The sequence below is a fragment of the Bubalus bubalis genome, chromosome 4, assembly GCF_019923935.1.
Source record: "Bubalus bubalis isolate 160015118507 breed Murrah chromosome 4, NDDB_SH_1, whole genome shotgun sequence".
Taxonomy (NCBI): Eukaryota; Metazoa; Chordata; class Mammalia; order Artiodactyla; family Bovidae; genus Bubalus; species Bubalus bubalis.
Window position 1 is genome coordinate 39,854,462 of NC_059160.1, and position 23,353 is coordinate 39,877,814.

At 40.6% G+C, this 23,353-nt stretch overlaps 1 protein-coding gene across 2 annotated transcripts in view; it reads right to left on the reverse strand.

Annotated features, from left to right (window-relative positions):
• The window catches only part of TMTC1 (transmembrane O-mannosyltransferase targeting cadherins 1), a 304,715-nt gene that overhangs the window by 77,589 nt on the left and 203,773 nt on the right, over positions 1–23,353 (reverse strand). Inside the window, exons 10-11 of one of the 2 annotated variants that reach the window (XM_025283452.3) lie at positions 15,700–15,867; positions 6,923–7,036 (exon numbers count right to left, since the gene is read on the reverse strand). In XM_025283452.3, the coding sequence (XP_025139237.2) occupies positions 6,923–7,036; positions 15,700–15,867 (282 nt within the window). The remainder of the gene's footprint in view (positions 1–6,922; positions 7,037–15,699; positions 15,868–23,353) is intronic. The other variant, XM_044941304.2, reaches the window with a different exon arrangement.

A 23,353-nucleotide genomic window follows, 5' to 3' on the forward strand; every position in this document is an offset into this window, starting at 1 on the left:
AGGAATGGTTTTCAGTGCACCCAGACTCTTGCATCTTCCCTTACATTAAAAAACACTAAGTTCCTTAAGATATCTGATTTTCTTTAATAAACAGTAATCTTTTGTTGCTCTAACTACCTGGTCTTTGTTGCAAAAACTGTTATATATCCTCAACCCCCATTTGCTTCTTCAGAGTAGTCTCTCAGAGTTATCTGAGATGCTGTGTCCTGGGCCATCTGCCAAATAAAACATAATGCTCTACTTTTAGGTTATGCATTTTTTTTTTTCCTCCAACTGATATAGGAATGTGGCAACTGCTGTCCAGCATTCCTGGAGCTGATGGTGATAGGTGCAATAGGAGGTGAGGTCTGAGTGGCAGAGGTCAAACAGTGCATGACATGGAGACCACTACAGGGCCCTTGATTCTTGATGGAAGCAAGCAGAATGTTCTGAGCACAGGACTGCTAATGAACTCCCCTGGGCTGCTGGGTTGAGAACAGATGGCAGGAGGGCAGAAGGGAGAAGTGAAAATGTGGAGACCAGAGAACACTGAAGCAATCCAGGTGAGAGAAGATGGGTAGTGGAGGCAGAGAGAAGGGGTCTGATTTAGGATGTTTTAATAACATTTACTGAGTTTAGCATGGCCAGGTATTTAGACATTGATTTACACCTTGTTTGTGAATTATCTTCTAATATTCCAGCCCTATGAGGTAGGTTGGAGAAGTAACTGGCAACCCATTCCAGTATTCTAGCCTGGAGAATCCCAAGGACAGAGGAGCCTGGCAGGCTGCAGTCCATGGGGTCGCAAAGAGTAGGACATGACTGAGCGACTAACACTAACACTATTAAGTAGATAACACCACTATTCTCATTTTAACAGAAAATCTAAACGATATTCTGTTCAGTTCAGTTCAGTTCAGTCACTCAGTTGTGTCTGACTCTGTGATCCCATGGACTACAGCATGCCAGGCCTCCCTGTCAATCACCAACTCCCAGAGCCTACCCAAACTCATGTCCATTAAGTCGGTGATGCCATCCAACCATCTCATCCTCTGTCGTCCCCTTCTCCCCCACCCAATCCCCCTGCTCCCACCGCCTTCAATCTTTCCCAGCATCAGAGTCTTTTCAAATGAGTCAGTTCTTCACATCAGGTGGCCAAAGTATTGGAGTTTCAGCTGCAGCATCAGTCCTTCCAATGAATATTCAGGACTGATTTCCTTTAGGATGGACTTGTTGGATCTCCTTGCAGTCCAAGGGACTCTCAAGAGTCTTCTCCAACACCACAGTTCAAAAGCATCAGTTCTTTGGTGCTTGCATCACTGACTTGATGGACTCCGAGAGTTGGTGATGGACAGGGAGGCCTGGCGTGCTGCAATACACTGGGTCGCAAAGAGTCGGACACGACTGAGCGACTGAACTGAACTGAACTGAACTGAATTGCCTAGCACCAGTGATTGGTTGATAAGGGGGTATAAATGTTCCATTCCTTTCATGACAACTCTGAGGATGCCCAGCTCCCGAGCACCCTAAGGGCTCCTCTGATCCCCTGGGAGTACACTGCATCTCAGCTTCTCCCTCTGCCCATCTTGTTTCTTTGGCCAGCATTAATGATCTTCCTGTTTGTTAATCTCTGCCTTGGATTCTGTTTCCTGGGGAACTACAGTGAGGTTTTGAAGTGACATGGTGGTTTAAGGCAGAAAAGAAGAGAGCAAATGTTTTTTAATATAAATTATATAACATTCATGCTGAAATGTAGTCCATAAGTATGATCACAATATGACTAAAATTCTGGCTTTCTAAATGAAATGTATAATGTCTTGGATTTAATGAATAAAATTGTTAAACTTAATTAACACAAAATACACATGGTAAGAATATAATTTCAACAAAAAGGAACAAAAATAATTTCAATTGTCCTACTGGAAAGCATCTTCAGACTTTTATAAATGAAAATGACACACCAGCAGAAGAATCCATCTCCACTTGTTAAACTAGGTTAACAAATGGTATCGCAATTTTTATTCTTTCCAGAAATACATGGCAGCTGGTAGTTAATGCCACCTGTAGTCATGCGAGTTATTTTAAATGCTCATTCAAAAATAGCCTGGGTAAAGAAGGGCTTTTAAGTAATAATTAAATCCTGATTTTTAAAAAATGTTCAAACTCTACCAGTTTTATAGACAACACTTTTCAAAGGAATTATAATAATATTATTAATAGACTCAGGACATCAATGAACAGTAGGTTAATTAGACATAGACTTCTTTACAGTCTAATGATGTGGCTTTCTTCAATAATCACTGTCTTATGATTTCCTTTTTTCCACATACACTTATTACAATCTCATGGAGTCTCTCTGCAGACTTCTGGTTATCTACATATGAGGGAATACAAAGAATGATAGCAGTGGGAACTGTTCTTATTACAAGTCTCTATTTTATGCATTAAAAAAAATCCCAGTCAGAAAAATTTTAGCTTCTCCTTTCCCATGTGTTAGCCAATTATATATCAGTTGAATATTTCTTTTGTACAAGAGTTTTAAAAGCACATTCCTTTCCTTTTAATTATGCCTGGTTAGGGACTTCAAACCCTGCCCCCCATTAACAGCTTCCCTCCTCTTCAGATTTTCTATTTAGAAGATCAACAATAGATATATTAGGAGTGGACAAGTCCTGTCTAAGGGGCCAAGGTGACCCAAAGACACTTGAGAGATCCCTCAGGTCAGGGACCTCTGAGTAATGCATCTACGACTCAATATAACTTATGGGAGGGTGACTTCTTAGACTATGTCTGTGAATTTCATGTGAAACCATAACTGTGAAAAGAAAATAGTTATCTGGGTGGCTGAGGATTACAGCCTTTTTATATGTGGCTGATATCCAACTACCTGGAATGCATCAGCCAGTCTGGGTGTGGCGGGGGCTTACTGTCAGGGGCTGGAAGGAAGAGGACATCTAAGTGAACAAATGTTCAGAGGAACATGGAGTGATTCCTGCTGACATCAGAGAGACTTTTTTCATCCACTCAAATAAAGGTGAACTCTATTCTCATTGCCAGCTTCAGGGTTCTTAATGACTAGCCCATATTAGCCAATCAGTAATTGATTTTTGTAGGGAATCTATACTTAAGATGAAAAATAATTTCCATGAGACTTCTAATGAAGACTCTTTTAAAACAGACATGTAAATGTGTCATCAGATTTCCAGATGTTCTATGTAAAGCATTTTGGGGGATACATACAATTTAATAAACCCTCTCTATAAGTCTGGGCCCTTTTGTTCCTGTAAGTTATGCTGCTTGAGTCAGTTGTGTTTATTAACAAATTTATTCCAGTTTATTGCAATTTCATGATATAATGAAATATCTTGCAAACTGATAAAATATAAATGTGAAAAAGAGAGTTGTAATTTCTATGAAAACTAAAAAAAAAAACTCAAAGAAGGGAAGTTGCTCAAAAATTGCTGTTGAATTCAATATAAGATTAATTGTAGAAGACTGGAAAAGAAAAATCAGAAGTCTCAGTCTTTACATTTTTAGTCCACTTTAAAGTATCAAAACTCATCACCACAGAAATGGATTATGTATGTGTTTTTTGCCAATTCTAATCAGCAGACTCTTACTCAAAGAAAAAGACTTGGTATGACATTAAAAGAATTGGTAAATGGGGGTACCTGTGAAATTTTAGGGTACAATAAAACATTTTAGTGTGCATTATTTATTTTATGATTCTTCACTTTAAACTGACTTTTTAAACTAATCAAGAAGCCACTGGCCAACTATACATACAGTATTAACTGCACTGTATTTGGGAAGTGCCACACTTGCTCCTTTTGGGCTTACCAAATGAATCATTTCATGAGAGGTTTTGCACAGGAAGAGCTTAATGGTTGTGTGGTCTTTGGACTTTCTACTCCCATCATATGAGGTGAAATGGTAGGAACCTTCTCCAGAGTAACTCAATGGTCAAAAACTTTTGAAGGAAAATGGCAGCTTCACCACCAGTATTCTGATTTTCCAGTGTACAGAATCCCAACCTTTATAACACCCCAATAAACACGACAGCCACCCCAACAGCAAAGGAAAACGTAAACCTGTCTTTGTGGAGGATTTAAGGAAATGGTTCTGACAATTTCCTTTGATGATCTGAGTCTTAACCTGGATCTATGACCTCAGCTGCAGCTTTATCCAAGGGCGACCTCCCTTGCAATACAGAAATGTCATAAAAGAGGTACACCAAAATGAAGTTAATGGTACTTCTACATTGTTTAAAAAACAGAATAAAGTTTAAAAGAAGCACAGTATTCATGCCATATATAATTACCAATTTAATATAGTGTTATTTTGAGAACTATAAGCCAGCCAAAAAGATATAAATACAGATACAAACTTTATGACTAACTTCACCATTGTCTTTGGAATTTATACAGTTATTACAACAGGAATGAATAACTTTGGGGACTGACTTCAGATAACACCACATTTAATCCTGCATTTCCCTCATTATTCTCTTTCTTGCTGTGTGCAAATAAGGAAAAATGAGAGACAACAAAGGTACAGTAGCATGTAACAGTTGGGATAGAGCAGAACCCCAGAGTCTGCAGCCTCCACAAAGAGTTATATTAAAGGAAGGACAGTCTTCCAGTCACCGGGGATAAATAATCACCAAAATGATGAATAGTCGTAGTATCTTCCTTTTTTTAACATAAAGAGTGACAATTTACTTTAAAAAAAAAAACCCACATCCACTGAAAAGTCACACAGAGGTATCCACAAAAAAATAATAATAATTTAAATCAAAAGTATTTTGAGCCTGGTGGGGAGAGGATGAATTACTTCACTAATTACTATGCAGTATATTTTTAGCTTTAATTATTTTTACCGCATTTCTCAAAGGACATATTTCTTCCTGAAGCACAGTTGTTGAAGCAAACATTTATCTTTATTGTTTCATAGGAAACAGGCAGAAGTCCCAACCAGCTACTGCGATTCTGTAAAATCAGCTACAGGAGAATTTTGCTTAATTTATACTTTTGCCCCAAGCTGTGCCTTAGGATCTGCTTTATTTTTTTGTTTGAACTTGACAGAAAATAGTGTGTTAGAATGAAAGAAACTTAAAAAGATACGGGTACATTTCCCTTCCACCAATATTTTTCAGGCAAACTTACTACTCTTCTCTTCCCTTTAAGAATGCCACCTGAAATCATGACACACTAATTAATTATTGAAGATAAACAGAATTTATTGGCTTGAATGTCCATTGAAAGAACACGCCTTTTTAAAAAAATGACACTTCCTCAATTCAAAAATAATGCGTGTTCATTGTGAAACTTCTGGAACACAAAGGAAAGAATAAAGAAAGAAATTAAACCATAATCTCACTAACCAGAGATAAGCAGTGTAAACATTTGGATAAACTGGCTTGCAGTGAAAAAAATATAATTCCTTATTAAATCTTTCAAAATGCTTTCTATTTCCTAATAAAAACTTCTTTCTCACAATAATGAGCTTTGTTGCAATTATTCCTCTGGGGCTCATATTTATTGAACTCTTTGGGAAAGAGAACTTGATGTGAATCGTTTAAAATTTTTCCCATATTGGATATTAAATAACAAGTCCTAAAGTCTAAAAGATTTTGCTTGATGACCAAATATACTTATGTAGAACACTATTCAAAAGGATAACTTAAAAAAATTAGGTCAGTTACTTTAAGAATGACAATTTTAAACTAAACCTTGAGACAATCCAAGAAGGGTGCTTCAGTGAAATGTGTGCTTCGTTTGGTACACATATTTTGGAGCGTGTCCCAAAGTGGAACAGCAACAGAAGAGTCAACCAAACGTGGGACACACTGCAGAGGCATGAAAACCTCTTGGGAACACGTCTGTGAGCTCACATGGGGAGATTCTGAGGCTGTGTTTAGTCATCAGGTCTTCACTCCTTCCAGGTTAAACACGTTTATTATCTGAGATTTTGTAGGGCAGACCTTCTTTTTTTGGGGGGAGGGGAAAGGCCATCTTGAAAATCAGAGTTGCAGTTGGGGTAACTAAAAGCAATACAGATGGCTGCTGATAATGCAGAACTTAAATTTGAATCTAAAATCATCTCTGGGGCTTCCCAGGTGGTGCAGTGGTAAAGAATCTGCCTGCCAACACAGAGATGCAAGAGACACAATTTCGATCCCTGGGTTGGGACAATATCCTGCAGGAGGAAATGGCAATCCACTCCAGCATTCTTGCCTGGAAAATCCCATGGACAGGGGAGCCTGGTGGGCTACAGTCCATGGGGTTGCAAAGAGTCAGACATGACTGAACAGAACACGCAGTAAAATCATCTCTAAAGCCATGCATGGTATATTCTCTTCCAGTAGATAAGTACAAAGAGAGTGTCAGGGCTGCTCATGTTTAAGATGTTAAAACATTAAAAAATATACTATATATACACGTATGTACGACTGAGCGACTGAACTGATGTATATACATACCTTGTTAACATATTCCCAACATTGTAATTAAATGAATTCTCACTTTTTTTAAAATTTAACACAATGATCAGAGTATTTTACTTCTATTCTCAAAAGTTTTTATATAAATCCTTTTAGATAATGGGAAGCCTAGACTGGGAAGAATTCATTGGAGTAAATATCCTATGAATTTACGAGAATATTTTTTATAACCAATTCCTATAGGTCTGTATATATGTATTTAACTGTGTCACTTCATTACATAATGTGTAGCAATGGAAATTTTTATAAGAAAACACCGAAAGTTAGAAGCAAAGTAGACTTATAACAGACTTGAACAAAGAGCCAAAAAATTTGGAGTCCAAGATCTATACCACCTCCAAGGAGATGGTCACTATCAAGAGAAACAAGGTCTCTATATACTGGGAGGGGTGAGTGAAATAAACAAGGGCCTGAAAAGCACAGACACCAGCTGCAGCTTACTTGAGGGCCGTTCTGTAGTGGTAGATGGCTTCCCTGTTCCGACCCTGGTCCTTCAGGAAATTGGCATAGTTGTAGTGAACCTTGGCATTGTGGGGCAGAGTTTGAACTCCAGACCTAAAAGTTAATACATTAAAAAAAAATGAGTAACAAAGAGTACTGCTTAGGAATGTTGCCAGTTTCTTTCATGTTTTAATCACAGATTTACGAACCTGTATTTGAAATGTTCATTGCATCCACCAAAGCCTCTTCCAAAACTTGTGGACCTTATGAGTTACTAAACATGCTTCTGTGGAAAACAGTGAAGGTTGTGCACAGTTATGCACAAGCAAAATACACTAACTGCACGTGAAGCAGAGGAGCAGGAAGTAGTGAGAGATGATTCTTCGGGGGGAGAACCATGCATGCTCAGGTTGACTCAGCTTTTTCCTTTTTCCTTCCTTCTTTCACTTATAGCCTTCCTCTTTTTTAAAAAAATCGAGATTGTCTATAAAAATAAATCATTACAAGAAGGATGACTGTAGACTAGCTTCCCTACTAAGGTTTGTTGGAAATACACATTTCTCATGTACTAAGCCAGGGCTAATTTTATTTAAAGGCAGGTGTAATTATTAATAAATATTCTACAAGCTGGAGGTAAGGAAAGGAGGTTTGGCTCAGAAAAGTTAAAAATTTCTTAAGTCATGAGTGTATTAGTCTGCTCAGACTGGCAAAACAAAATACCTGGGGAGCCCCAGAAGGTAACACTGAAGTTTTGAAGGTGATACAAGTCACTTGTAACTGCACCACAAATTCACCTTGCACAAGATCAGCCTGGTAGTAAGTACCAAGAATGGGATTCTGACCCAAGGAATTTGCTTCTAGAGTCTCTCTCTGTTCCCTCACCTGCAAGGAGGTGACAAGGAGGTGGCAGGGAAGTGACAAAGGTAGATGGGTTTGGGAGCTATCTGGGAAGAAAACTCCAGAACTTATGTAGGTTAAATGTGGGAGGGGAACAGGCTAAGGGTGAGAGGAAGGAGACATGATGACAACCTAATTTCTGGGCAATTGTATTTCAAGTGCAGTACCTCTTCTAGGTAAGAACACTAGGGAAATTCCATACAAGTGTTAAAGCTGTTAGGGAAATATGTCAGGGTATTGTGACCTTTGTTGAGCTTTTGTTGAAATAGCCCCTATTTAATGTTATAAGCCAATAAAAATTGTTTTTAATTTTAAAATAAAGAAAAATGTGCAAAGGCAAACATAAATGAAAGAAAAAAAAATTAACAGCCCCTTAGGACCAGCAAAGACTGTCCCATTTAAAATCCACTGGCTGGCTCCTTGAGGAACTCTTCAGAGGACAGAATGTACCGGGAGTGTGTGAAGCTAGAGACCAACCCAAGGGCAACATCCTGGGAAAGCAGCAGACTCCACCTTATGTGGAGCTGCTGAGGTGAGGTCAAATGCATGGCCCTAGCTACCTCTTCTTGGCCCTGCACATCCCGGTGACTTATTTCACTATTCTTTCCCTTCCCAGCAAAAGGCAGGAAGTTTAGTCTCTAGAGGGCTTCCCAGGTGGCACTAGTGGTAAAGAACCTGCTTGCCAATGTAGGAGATGTAAGATACTTGGGTTCAATCCCTGAGTCGGGAAGACCCCTGGAGAAGGGCATGGCAACCCCCTCCAGTATTCTTGCCTGGAGAATCCCATGAACAGAGGAGTCTGGTGGGCTACAGTTCATGGGGTTGCAAAGAGTCGGACACTGAAGCGACTTAGCACGCACTCATGTTACTCCCTAAAGAACTGAATCAGAGAGCTCCTGCATTCAGAAACAACAGGTACAGCTGAGGGCCAGTAGAGATGTACCTCCAAAGTAGGTTAAGAGACAATATGCATTCTGAACAGTGGATCCTCCTAACCCTGTGGTATCCATGCAAAGCTCTCCACACTGGCAGCCAGGATTGGACTCTCAGGGAGGAGACTGGAGGAATCCTCTCACTGGAAAATGACTAACCCAAAACAAAAGATTTACAAATGCTACCATTTGGGTGCTCCAGTGAAACCATCAATCTCTTCAATCACCCCCACAGTACAGCTCACTAGCTAACAAACAAAACTAGAATTTTAATGTAACATTTCAAATGGACATTACCCAAAGTATATTTAGTCACAGGGCAGGACCAAAGTCAGAGTGATAGTGATGGCTTCTTAAAAATTTAATTTTTATACAGGAAAATGTCTGATTTTTCTCTCCAAAACTACACAGTGCATGGTACAGGGAAATTTTAAAGATAACTTTGATTTCAGCATAGATATAACTGTAATATTTATTGGAATTGATCCTTCCTTCTATGCAATTAGCATAGGCGCTCTATTATGTTTCACCCAAGTTCAGTCTGTGAAAGCACATCCTTGTGAAGATGAGGGCATTGTTCGGGGATGGCAGCAGGAAGTAGTAACACTCGTAGCAGGCGAGCGGGTGTGGGTGGAGGAACTGCAATCCTGTGACTCTGCTGCTTTTCCCATTGCTATTTCCCAATGTTGTTTTTGACCTTTACATTCTCTACGTAATCTTTTCCTGCTTTGTTTTTCCAGTCTCTCATTTTACAACGAACAGTTTATGAAAAAAGAAAGATAAACTAGCCAAAGGCAAAACTTTCCGTGTCACTGAGTGGCCAGTCTGCCCCTCCTTCCCGGGCCAGCCTCCTCAGCTTGTGACTCGGACGTTGTCATTTAGTCGTCCCAACTGTCTTAATAGAATGTGCAGCCTTACACATACTTACTCCACAAGGAAATGTAGGATTCATGAGTTATGGTGCTGGATCTCAAACCCTATTAATGACTGCTGTTGCTGCTACTGTTTAGTTGCTAAGTCGTGTCTGACTCTTTGCGATCCCATGGACTGTAGCCTGCCAGGCTTCTCTCTCCATGGGATTTCCCAGGTAAGAATACTGGAGCAGATTGCCATTTCCTTCTCCAGGGATTGAACCCACATCTCCTGCGTTTCTTGCATTGGCAAGCGAATTCTTTATCACTGAGTCACCAGGGAAGCCCTATTAATAACTACAACAAGGATTATGAATAAAAGCCTCCCTCTGAATGCAGGGTCTGTATTCATGCACTTTACATTTCTGCCTCACACCTCTCATTTGCAGAAGACTTGAAAAATACCAGAGATATCAAGACACTTCTCTCAGGTATCTCTCCAAGTTTGTAGAACGTTTGTTTTGTTGATATTACTGGAACAATAAGTCAGGAAAACCATCTCCAAATTCCTGATTAGAAAGCAAACACTTTTTAAAAACAAGTAGTGTTCGGCCAGAGGTTAACAGGAAAGGAAAGGAAGAATTTGTGGTTCTCCTCGATTGTGACCCTATTTAACCTAAGGTTTCCAACACCACACTCAGGATGGCCAGTGCTTACGCAGGCTCATTTTAAATCAAGCGCTGAGCTAAGCATCCACTTCCAAGGGCTATCTCCTTTCCTCCCTTCAACAACCCATCAGATGGGTAGTATACTGTACCTCCCATATTGTAGTTGAGGAAATTGAAGCTCAGAGAGATGAAGACCATTTTCTAAGGTTACAGACTGAGTAAATAGTTGAGCAGAGATTTCAACCAAGGCCAATATAAGGTCAGAATCATTCCTGAAGTTGGTCAATATTGGATAAACCTAAAAGGTACCACAAGATACTAGGTACATTAGAATGTCACTGTGACTATGTTTATATCATTGATAAACAAACTACAGCCTGATGGGCCACAGACACATCCATGGGTTTACCCTTTTACAAAAATGTCTTCGGCCTCTTTCCCGAGGTAACAGCAGCGTAGCTGCAAAAGAGACGAGAGGGCCCACAAAGCCTCAAATATTTATAGTCCGGCTTTTACAAAGGAATCTGCCAATCTCTGGTTTCTGTTCTCTGCCCTGAGAGATCTGCTTATCTTTCTGGCTCAGCAATTCCAGAGGAAGAAAAAGAAATGTGTTTTCTACAGAAAGGGAGGAAGATCTAGGCCATAAATTCTTAAGGGTGGTCCATGGATCATTTAAACAGTTCATGAATGGGATTCAGAGAGAACCCAAACTGGATGCAAAACAAAATATGCTATCTTTGTCATTCTAGGCATTTTGAAGATTTGGGGGATAGGAAGAAAATATTTAATCAAATTGCGTTATTTTGGTACAATTTCCTTCAAACACACATAAGAGTCTGGGGTATCACTCAGTTCAGCTGAACGTATGCAGTTGCTATCTCCTCAGATTAGATAGCAGAATAATTTCCTGTTCTAAGAGATTAAAGAAAATGTACCTTGCAACTATGATTACAAATATCTCTCACTTTGTCTCCATCTGTCTCTCTCTCTGTCTGTCTGTCTCTGTTTACATTGGGCTTAGATTAAGTCAGACAACATAAAGCAAAATATAGGTGTGGTGAAGTATATACATTCTTTGGCTTTTACATTAGATTTGGGTTCAAATCCTGGCTCCTCCTTTCACAGCTATCTGACTTGGACAAACTACTCTCTCTCTGAGCCCTTGGTGAGGCACAAGGATTGGATTCTTATGCTTTTGTGTGAGAGGTTTTCAAGAATCGATGTACAAAGATGTGAGACAGCTTTGCATTGGTATCTCCTAAAAATACATCATTCAGTGCCATCTTTTTTGTGGGAGGAGGCCTTAGCTGGAAACACTGGAACTTGACTGAAATTTGGATTTTCTCTAACACAAAGGTCTGTCCTAAGATATTCTGTAAGATTGCTCATAGTATTGCCAAGCAAAACCACTCCATATAGTTAGAGAGGTCTCGAAACCATATGACCTGGGATGGTCAATGAGTTTACAGTTTGGAAGAGAGGAGAAAACAGAATCAGGACCTCTGTAAGGACATCAGCTTATCTAGAACTTTTTCTTACTCAGTGGGCCAGCTCTTGGTTTTGACCATTACAGCTACTTGAGGTTTTCCTCATCCTACCATACCGAGCTCAGGCCCACAAGAGAACAGTCCTTGAAGGCTTGGGTTGATTACAGTCACCTGCCTACACTTATACAGTGTCCTGCCCTTCCTCTTGTCTACCACCTGCTTTGTTGTTGTTTAGCTGCTAAGTTGTGTCCAGTTGTTTGCGACCCCATGGACTGTAGCCCACCAGGCTCCTCTGTCCATGAGATTGCCCAGGCAGGAATACTGGAGTGGGCTGCCATTTCCTTCTCCAGGGAATCTTCCTGACCCAGGGATTGAACCCATATCTCCTGCACTGGCAGGCGGATTCTTACCAGTGAGCCACCAGGGAAGATCCTACCACCTGCTACATTATATTAAAATGTGTTCATGTGTCTGACTCCCATCCAGACTTCGGGCTCCTCTAGTCTCTCCCACAACCCACTTCTCGCTCATGTCCTAGAACACAATGCAGAGCAATAACCTTACATAGTGTTTATCATACTGCCCTGGGCATCTTTTAACACACTCTTTTATTCTTATAAATACACCAGAAGATGCACGTGTGTACTAAGTCACTTCAGTCGTGTCTGACTCTTTGTGACCCTATGGATTGTAGCCCACCAGGCTCCTCTGTCCATGGGTTTCTCCAGGCAGGAATACTGGTATGGGTTGCCATGCCCTCCTCCAGGGGATCTTCTCTGGAGGGATTGTCTTAGAGATCTTCCCTAGGGATCAAACCACCCACCTCTCTTATGTCTCCTGCATTGGTAGACGGGTTCTTTACCACTAGTGCCACCTGGGAAGCCCCTAACAGAAAATAGACACTGTCATTATTCTAAATTTTAAAAAAATTATTAAAAAAATTTTTTAATGAAATTTAGGTGATTTACAATGTTGTGTTAGTTTCAGGTGTACAACAAAATGATTCAGGCCATTTCCTTCTCCAGAGGATATTCCCAACCCAAGGATCAAACCTGCATCTCCTGTGTCTCCTGCATTGCAGGCTTCAGATTCTTTACCTGCTAAGCCATTAGCGAAACCATATATATATATATATATATATATATACACACACACACACACACGTATATATAAAATTATGGTTTAACACAAGATATTGAATAAATATACTGAATAGTTCCCTATGCTATACAGTAGATCCTTGTTGGCTATCTGTTTCACATAAAGAAGTGTATATATGTTAATTCCAAATTCCTAAATTTTAAAATAAAGAAACTAAGGCATGAAGTGGTTGAGTAACTCACCCAGGATCACATAGCTATTAAACAGTGGAACTTGGAGCAAAGCCAAAAAGCCTAATTCCAGACTCCACACCAACTACTAATCCTATCATGACTCAAAGATTCCTGGTAAATGTTCAACTAATTTGAACATTGCTCAGGAAAGATGAATATATACAAACATCTGGTCTTGAAGGAAAAAGAAAAAACTTAAAGTCTCAAATTCTTAAAAGTTTTCTCAGAATATAAATAAATTATAATAGGTAAAGTTTTCTAAAACCTATTGATAGCTTTGATTTGCATATTACACAAAACTCCATTCGATCAGCAAAGGACTCTCAGACACAAAGTTTTTTTATGTACATATGTGGAGTGTTTTAGTAATCAACTGCTCACTTCCTACATGCTCCCATCTAAAAAACCAGAAGCCTCTGCATGCAAGGTCAATGAGCGTTTTGCTCTTTTGTTTTCCCTTTTTAAAATTGCTGGCATCAGTTGTATAGGGATTGAACACTAACTTGTTATCCTTGAGATAAACCACTGTCTGCCAGAATCCATCCCCAGAGTTGCTCTGATTAAGCAGTAAACATCATTATAAAATGCAATCACTCTTAGTACCTGTACTCAAGAAGGTTTAACATAGGGCAGAACCATTTAAACATTTTTCATAAAATCACTGACTACTGAAAGTGAAAGAAAAAATGAATTAAGTCAACAGAAACCAGGAGGAAGTTATATTCCTGAACTTCCATGCCCTTGTGTTTACAGAATGACCTCAGCACTGGGCAGTAAGAGGGAACGAGTTCACTGTCATCTGTAAGCACTGCACTGAAGTCAGGGGTATGACAGGAACAGAACAGGCTCTGCAGCCTAAAAATGAAAAACAATTCATAGAAAAGGAAAAAAAAAACAAAAAAACAGAGCAACAGGTCCCTACAGTACCCATGGAAATAATGATGGTGATAATGATAATGACAATGACAATAAATGACATGTAATAATAAATAAAGACATGCATGCCAAATTACATTTTTTTCTATTAAAAAAGTTAAATTGCCAAGTAGCAAAATCAGATATATTGTTTTAAGTGGACTTCCTGTGGAGAATTTGCTTTTGCTGTGTTATCTCAGAGGAAGCCAGCTTCCCTCCCCTCACCCCCATGGAAGTTAGAGGAGAGTCTTTGACCAGTTCTGTCATCTCAGTGCCCTGATGAGGGACAAAGGGCAAGCACGTGACCTAAGTTCAGGCTCAGTTAGAAGACTTTATCTTCCTGGAACTGTGATGTGAAGAGAGAAAACTGGAGTAAGTTTGTTGCTCCTGCTGCTAAGTCGCTCCATTCATTCCTCTGCAAGTTTTCACATCCCCTCAAGACAGACTATTCAGACAACCAGTCTGCTACACACCAGCTTCCTCACTTGCTCCCCAATTCTGTGTGCTCCCCTATGTTCTTCCTATATTTTCTCATTTTAAAAAGTAATCCCGACACTTCATTCATTCATTTACCCTCCATTCATTCCTTTGCAAGTATTCAGGTCCCCTCAAGACAGACTATTCGAACAACCAGCCTGCTACACACTTTCAGTCGTTTGCCTCCAAAGAATAAGTGTAGGGTACCAGGTGATCAGGGAACGAAATAAAACCACATTGACTGAACTGGCCAACTGGGCCACAAGTGAGGACAGAAGCAGGAAGCAGGCAAAAACTAGGAACTCCTAGAGACTGGGAAATACTCATGGGAGGTCAGGTGTAGCTGAGCCAGGAGCCCAGGTGAAGGTTGCCTGGGCTGTGGTATCAATGAGACAAATCAAGTGCAGAAACACAGCATGATGAGTGACCCAAAGGATGTTTATACTTTAGACATTTAGGACATTGTTATATTGGTGGCTCAGATGGTAAAGAATCTGCCTGCATTGCAGGAGACCTGGCTTCAGTCCCTGGGTTGGGAAGATCCCCTGGAAAAGGGAGTGGCTACCCACTCCATTATACTTGCCTGGAGAATCTCTTGAACAGAGGAGCCTGGCAGGCTACAGTCAATGGCAACAGTCAATGGTTGAAAAGAGGCAAACACGACTAAGTGACTAACACTTCACTATATTCTGAAACAGCTTCTACACCATATAAAAACCTACCAGGAGATGAGAAACCGTTTCCTGTTCACAATTAATGTTCAAAATAAAGCAACTGGATCACAGATCACGACTTAATGTCCTGAAACATTTTAAAGAAAATGTACTGCATTTCTCTTCCTTCTTGCTGTGTACTCACCTTTCCCATTCACTCAGCTGAACAATGGAATTAGACTTATTGCTTCATTTTGTTTATAGCTGATTTTACAGCCCAGCTTATCATTAAGACTTTCCATCTCAATTCACAGACCCCCCAAAGCTTCCCGTGATCCTTATTTTCATCAATTTACTTAGAATGAGCTCCCATAAAACTTAATACACTATTTAAAAAAACTGAAGTTAAAACCCAAAATAAAAGGACATCTTCCATTTATAACTTCACTGAAAAACACTTCTGGAGTAGTAAATATCACTAGATGTCACCTGATTCGTTTGGAAACAAATACATAAGCAAAGAAATAATGGGAAGAGATTCACTTTTATCCCTCTAGTCATACCTGAATAGGGACTCTCTCGATAGCCAAATTTCATTCTGTTTCACGGTTTTCCAGGAGAAAAGCAGCAGTAGCAGCACTGTGGACACACTCAGGGCGGTGGCTCCCCAACGATGGAGCCACGCACACAGCTTGCTCAGTCCGTGCACGAAAAGAATGCAGTAGCCCATGCTGGAAAAGAAAGTGGAGAAGCAGGTGAGTCTGAGACTGTGACGGAGGCCTCTGAGCATTCCATCCCATGCAACTAACTTTCAAACAGAGCCTGTGCTATGATAGAAAAACAGACACAACCTCCCTGTCAGATACATTTCCACATCAATGCTCCAGTGGGCTCCCCTAGCACATTTGCTAGTTCTCTGTCCAAGTGTGGAGAAGCACAGGTTCATCTTGTAGGCTCCTGCTCCTAGATTTCATCAGCTCACATATCCAGAAAAGCCCATCCTGTATGCTCTTGGGTCTTGACTGGACCCTCTAAACCAATGTCCCTCGTGCTCCTAACATTGTATAAACCTTCTGGCACCATGTTTCAAATTTGGGCCCTGAGGCTTGAGAGAGACAGTCCCTGGAGGACTATCAGATCTTGAAAGGGATTCTGGTCACCAAGGAGCATTGAGTTTGGTCTCCAGAAACATGCCACCTAGTAAGTCCCCACTCTGGCAAAAGTCCTTACGACTTTCCTTCCTGTGGGAAGGAAAATCCTCTCACAGGCCAACTCTAGAGCCTGGCAGCTTGGAGCTCATCATGGACAAGCTTCATTGATCTGATTCTCATGCTGACTGTAGCCTGGCTTTCCCAAGAGACAAGAAGAATCCTGGAGTAGAACTCTGGCACATTGCGGTCACATTTCTGAAAGCTTTAGCCTGGTGGATGGAACATGTTCCTTCCCATCATCTATGCACCCACAGAGAGGCTTCCTGCCTCCTGACTGGCCTCAGAAAAACACAAACATTTAGCTTGTACATTTCAGTCATTTTTTTCCTAAGATGACAATATAAATTATTACAGAATATTTTAACAACGAAGGGAGCTTGTATAAAGAAATCCTATATGAGTCAGACACTAATACTATAAGAAACCTTAAATCAATACATCTCATTTACTTTGCTCAACTATTTATTTGTTCTCTTACTAGTATATGACAGGCAGTATGCTGGGCACTAAAAATACAGTATAGGTAAAACACAGAATATATACGTCTCACTGTTACAGGCACCAAGAACATATTAGCGGAAAATACAATCATTCCTCTCCTCCTAGAACTCATATGGAAGGAAAAAACAGCCAACAGGCAAGTAAAACACAGAGCGCTGCTGCTGCTGCTGCTAAGTCGCTTCAGTCATGTCCAACTCTGTGGGACCCCATAGACAGCAACCCACCAGGCTCCCCCGTCCCTGGGATTCTCCAGGCAAGAACACTGGAGTGGGTTGCCATTTCCTCCTCCAATGCATGAAAGTGAAAAGTGAAAGTGAAGTCACTCAGTCGTGTCCGACTCTTCGCAACCCCGTGGACTACAGCCTACCAGGCTCCTCCGTCCATGGGATTTTCCCAGGCAAGAGTACTGGAGTGGGGTGCCATAGCCTTCTCCGAAAACACAGGATAGATCACACAGAATACAATACATTAAGCAGAGAAGAATCAAGTAGGAAAGAAAAGGCGGAGACCAGGCTGAGGCGGGGAAGATGAGCTGTTCATAGGAATGGTTAGGGAAGGCCTAACTGAAAAGGTGACATGTGGACCAGGTACTGAAATGCAGGAGGTGCACTCTGAAGGCACCCATGTCCCCAAGACCAGCTGTCTTCTCCCCCTGCCTTCATAAAGCAGCACCACGGAGGACCAATGTTTATTGAGCACATCTGATATGCCGAGCACATTCTTGGCAGGAAGTCAGCTCATCCTCACATCCCTGGGGTTCACTATTAGCAGCGCTGAATTTCTGATACCGAAGAAGAGAGACAAAGATATTTGCTGAATTTGGTCATGCGGCTCATGCACAAAACACCAGGAATTCTGGATTCCAGAGTCCACACTCCATCTGCTGTCCTGACATTGGGGTTCTGCCTTGACTGGTGGATGCCTGTGTTCCTCACACCTTATCACACAGCTTCGCCTACTTCCTTCCCAAGCACTCCATTCACGAAATCTCAATGGTCGTTAACAGTTTCCTTGTAGGAAACAGAGCTGCCATCTGGCAGAGCAGTGGGGAAGTGAAACACTAGGATCCCAACAACTCCAGAGGAACGTGGCAGAATACAAGGATGACTAAGATAACAGCAGCCAAATGAACTATTTTATACGTTTGCACACTTGTTGAGTGTTTCCTACACGTCAGTTCAGTTCAGTTCAATACACGTCAGGTGCTGTGCTAAGAGCTTTATGTGGACCTGTCCACAATATCTGTAGGGCTTGGAACAAGGGTAGTACTGGCTTTAAATATATTATCTAATTAAAAAACTTAATCTTCAGTATCTTCAACTTCATAAATGAAGAAACTAGAGATTTTGTTGTTGTTCAGTTGCTAAGTTGTGTCTGACTCTTTGCAACTCCATGGACTGCAGCACACCAGGCTTGCCTGTCCTTCACTATCTTCCAGAGTTTGCTAAAACTTATGTCCAATGAGTTGATGATGCCATCCAACCATCTCGTCCTCTGTTGTCCCCTTCTCCTCCTGCCCTCAATCTTTCCTAGCATCAGGGTCTTTCTCAATGAGTCAGCTCTTCACATCAGGTGGCCAAAGTATTGGAGCTTCAGCTTCAACATCAGTCCTTCCAATGAAAATTTAGGGTTGATTTCTTTTAGGATTGACCAGTTTGATCTCTTTGCTGTCCAAGGGACTCTCAAGAGTCTTAGAGAATTTAAATAACTTGTCCACAGCTCCAAAAGCTAGGAAGAGAGTCAGATCAGAAGTCCCATGGCCCTAACATTCTGCTGTAATACAGGAGTTGGCACACTTTTTCTGTAAGGGGCCAGAGAGTAAATATTTCAGGCCATATGGCCTCTGTCCTTCCTACTCAACTCTATCTTTGTAGCAGGAAAGCAGCCATTGACACTTATGTAAACGAATGAGCATGGCTGTGTTCCAACAAAATGTATTTATAAAAACAGGCGGTGGGCCAGATTCTACTCACAGGCCTGTCGTTGAGCCTTGCTACGGCCAACACGAAGGGGAACAGCGCTCCTTCCACTCAGCACAGGCCTTGGGATCAAGTAACACAGTCATTTTCTTTTCAGAAGTCCTTGTGCTGACATATGGTTTAAAGAAATGTTAAGCCATATAAAATAATCTCCATTTAGGTTTGCAAATTTCTCAGAGGATATCACATTCTTAAGAACTTGAACACAATATCAGAGATTAAGATGCTTCTCTATTATGACATTTCATCTTTCAACATCTGCTTTACTGCAGCTCTCAGCTGCAGGGGGTACGAATGCTCTCTTCATTGCTGGGGCAGCAAAAGCCCTCATTTTGAAACTGGAAAAATCAAGCAAATGAGAAACTACATACTTTTTTGGCCTCCAGGGAAATGAAGCCAGACTCCATTTTGGTCTGGCTAATCTGTTGAAGGAAAATGTGGACTCTGACTAGAGATGGCCACAGAGAGTCCAAAAGAGTCAGTGCAAACCATTGACAGCTAACAACATCATAACCTGGAGAACCAAGAACCCAACTGGCTGTGGAATGGCTCAGCTCAGTAGAGAGGCATTTTCAAAGCACGCTTGAGAAGCACCACGGCTGTCCCAGAGAAGAAAACATAGAAATGCTCTCTCATTCACAGGCCACAGGTATCTCCAATTTTGAATGGATTTTATTGACAAGCTGCTCAGCATGCAGCACTTGTAGTAACTAAAGAAATTTACATCTCTCCCTTAAAAGATGCAAATCCAAAGAGAGCTGAATAGGCAATCTGAATCAACAATGTCTTTCCTTTCAAATTAGAATAAAAAAATGTTTACACCCGTTGTTTGAGAACTTTGTGAGCAGTTAATCATCCTGCAAATAGTACAAATGTACTTTCAGGAACCTTAAGGGGAAGAAGTTCTTAAGTGATAAAAGTAACAACATTTTCCCTTCCCATTTACATCAACCTGGAGAGATGACAATTTTCTATGACTGGGCCAAGCATTTAATGAAATTTGCTTTAGTTTCACTTTTTGTTTAATTATAGTCAGCAAAGAGAATCTTTCAGCTGTTAAGGTAGAACTGAAATTCTACCTTTTAACTTAACAAGCTCAAATTACCCACTGAGTGTACCTATAAGTAGCATTAATGATATAAGACAGACACATTCTTTCTATTTTATTACTCTAAAAAATTCCCAACTTTAGACTGTTTAAGTGAAACACATCCCTGATTAACTTCACATTGATCTGTTGAATCCCCATCTGGAAATTTATCTGACCTTAAGATCTTATTCCGGTCTCATGAATGCTGACCCCAAATGGTTAAACAATAAAGCCCTGGAACCTTGGACCCAAAACAAGTGTTTGATGCTCTAGCAAAGGAAACAACAGGAGTCAATGGTGGCTCCTCAGCTCAGATTGAACCCAGAAGCTGGCAGTTCCATGAACCCAGACTCATCAGTGTCCCAATTTATTGCCATTTCATTTATTATCTCAAACACTTGATGGATGGGGAAATATCCCCAAAGATGGAATGTATCTGGATGTGAAAGTTTATTCATAGTCTAGAGAAAGACTAGACTTGTGTATTTCCTTAGCTCTGCATCCCAGGGGTGCTAGTCTAGGCTTATTAATGTTCTTAATTAATAAGAGAAGCTTCTTAATGTTTATTCTGTCACCTCCACTGGCTTTGTTCATAGTAATGTCTCCTAAGGCCCACTTGACTTCACACTACAGAATGTCCGGCTCTAGGTGAGTGACCACACCATTGTGGTTATCTGGGTCATTAAGATCTTTCCTATATAATTCTGTGTATTCTTGCCACCTCTTCTTAATCTCTCTGCTTCTTAGGTCCTTACTGTTTCTGTCCTTTATCGTGCCCATCCTTGCATGAAATGTTCTCTTGATATCTTCAGTTTTCTTGACAAACACATCCACAATTGAGTGATGTTTCTGCTTTGGCCCAGCTGCTTCATTCTTTCTGGAGGTATTAATAATTCCCCTCTGCTTTTCCCCAGTAGCATATTGGACACCTTCTGACCTGGGGGGAGAGTCTCATCTTCAGTGTCACATCTTTTTCCCTTTTCATTGGGTTCTCATGGCACGAATATTGGAGTGGATTGCCATTTCCTTCTGCAGTGGACCACGTTTTGTAAGAACTCTGCACTATGATCCATTGGTCTTGGGTGGTCCTGCACAGCATGGCTCATAGCTCTGCTGAGTTACGCATCCCCCTTTGCCATGACAAGCCTTTGATCCATGAAGCGAAGTTGTTTGTACTACAATTACCTTGAAAGGCTGTTGCATGGAGTAAATGAAATAACACATGGATGTGTTCTCTGAACTGAATACAGGTATCAGTGTTCTCAAGGACAATGTCTATCTGTTCATGTGTGTATTTAGTACACTATTACATCAATTAGGGTTAATAGCAAGGAGAGATAAGAAAGCCTTCCTCAGTGATCAGTGCAAAGAAATAGAGGAAAATAATAGAATGGGAAAGACTAGAGATCTCTTCAAGAAAATTAGAGATAACAAGGGAACATTTCATGCAAAGATGGGATCAATAAAGGACAGAAATGGTATGGACCTAACAGAAGCAGAAGATATTAAGAAGAGGTGGCAAGAATATACAGAAGAACTGTACAAAAAAGATTTTCACAACCCAGATAATCATGATGGTGTGATCACTCACCTAGAGCCAGACATTCTGGAATGTGAAGTCAAGTGGGCCTTAGGAAACATCAATATAAAGCTAGTGGAAGTGATGGCATTCCAGTTGAGCTATTTCAAATCCTGAAAGATGATGCTGTGAAAGTGCTGAACTCAGTATGTCAGCAAATTTGGAAAACTCAGCAGTGGCCACAGGGCTGGAAAAGGGCAGTTTTCATTCCAATCCCAAAGAAAGGCAATGCCAAAGAATGCTCAAACTACCACACAATTGCACTCATCTCACACACTAGTAAAGTAATGCTCAAAATTCTCCAAGCCAGGCTTCAGCAATATGTGAACCGTGAACTTCCTGATGTTCAAGCTGGTTTTAGAAAAGGCAGAGGAACCAGAGATCAAATTGCCAACATCGGCTGGATCATTGAAAAAGCAAGAGAATTCCAGAAAAATATCTATTTCTGCTTTATTAACTATGCCAAAGCCTTTGACTGTGTGGATCCAAACAAACTGTGGAAAAATCTGAAAGAGATGAGAATACCAGACCACCTGACCTGCCTCTTGAAAAGTCTGTATGCAAGTCAGGAAGCAACAGTTAGAACCAGACATGTAACAACAAACTGGTTCCAAATCGGGAAAGGAGTATGTCAAGGCTGTATATTGTCACCCTGCTTATTTAACTTATATGCAGAGTACATCATGAGAAATGCTGTGCTGGTTGAAGCACAAGCTGGAATCAAGATTGCCAGGAGAAATATCAATAACCTCAGATATGCAGATGACACCACCCTTATGGCAGAAAGTGAAGACGAACTAAAGAGCCTCTTGATGAAAGTGAAAGAGGAGAGTGAAAAGGTGGTTTAAAGCTAAAGATTCAGAAAACAAAGATCATGGCATCTGGTCCCATCACTTCCTGGCAAATAGATAGGAAACAGTGGAAACAGTGGCTGACTTTATCCCTTGGACTGCGAGAAGATCCAACCAGTCCATCCTAAAGGAGATTAGTCCTAAGTGTTCATTGGAAGGGCTGATGTTGAAGCTGAAATTCCAATATTTGGCCACCCGATGTGAAGACCTGACTCATTTGAAAAGACCCTGATGCTGGGAAAGATTGAAGGCGGGAGGAGAAGGGTATGACAGAGGATGAGATGGTTGGATGGCATCATCGACTCAATGGACATGAGTTTGGGTAAACTATGGGAGTTGGTGATAGATAGGGAGGCCCGTCATGCTGTGTTCCATGGGATCGCACAGAGTTGGACACGACTGAGCGACTGAACTGAACTGAACTACATCAATAAAATATGTTGTAGATCTGTAAATACACCTCAAGAAACATAATTTATCAAAGTCCAGACTGACCCAAACTGTCTAATTTTCAGGCCAGTTATAAATCTTTCAAGAGCATTCAACAAGAACACCTTTAAAACTTCAAAATACTTTATACAACATTGTTTGCTTCTGAAAGGTACGATTCACATATCATTTTTATAGAACAAAATACTGCAGAAAATAAGGTACACTGGTCCTATGTGAAATACATGTGGCCATGTATTTACAATAATGAACATCCATAGACTTCAAACATAAAAAAGCACTAAGCAAATCTTCCCTTAGACCCATGTCAAACCTTTCTATACTGTGTCTATCTATGTGAAAGTGAAGGAAAAGAAAAGTATAAACTTTTTGGTAAATTAATGCATAATGAGGAAGCTTTGGTATTCAACTCTGATAAGACATAAAGTATTAACTGGAAGTTCGGGTGGTTTTTAAGGATAGAGTATTGTTTTATTCCTTTTTTCAGGCTAAGTACTGGGCAGATAACAGGAGCTGCTTCCTAAGTGTGATTGAACACTGTGGTTGAAGGCATCAG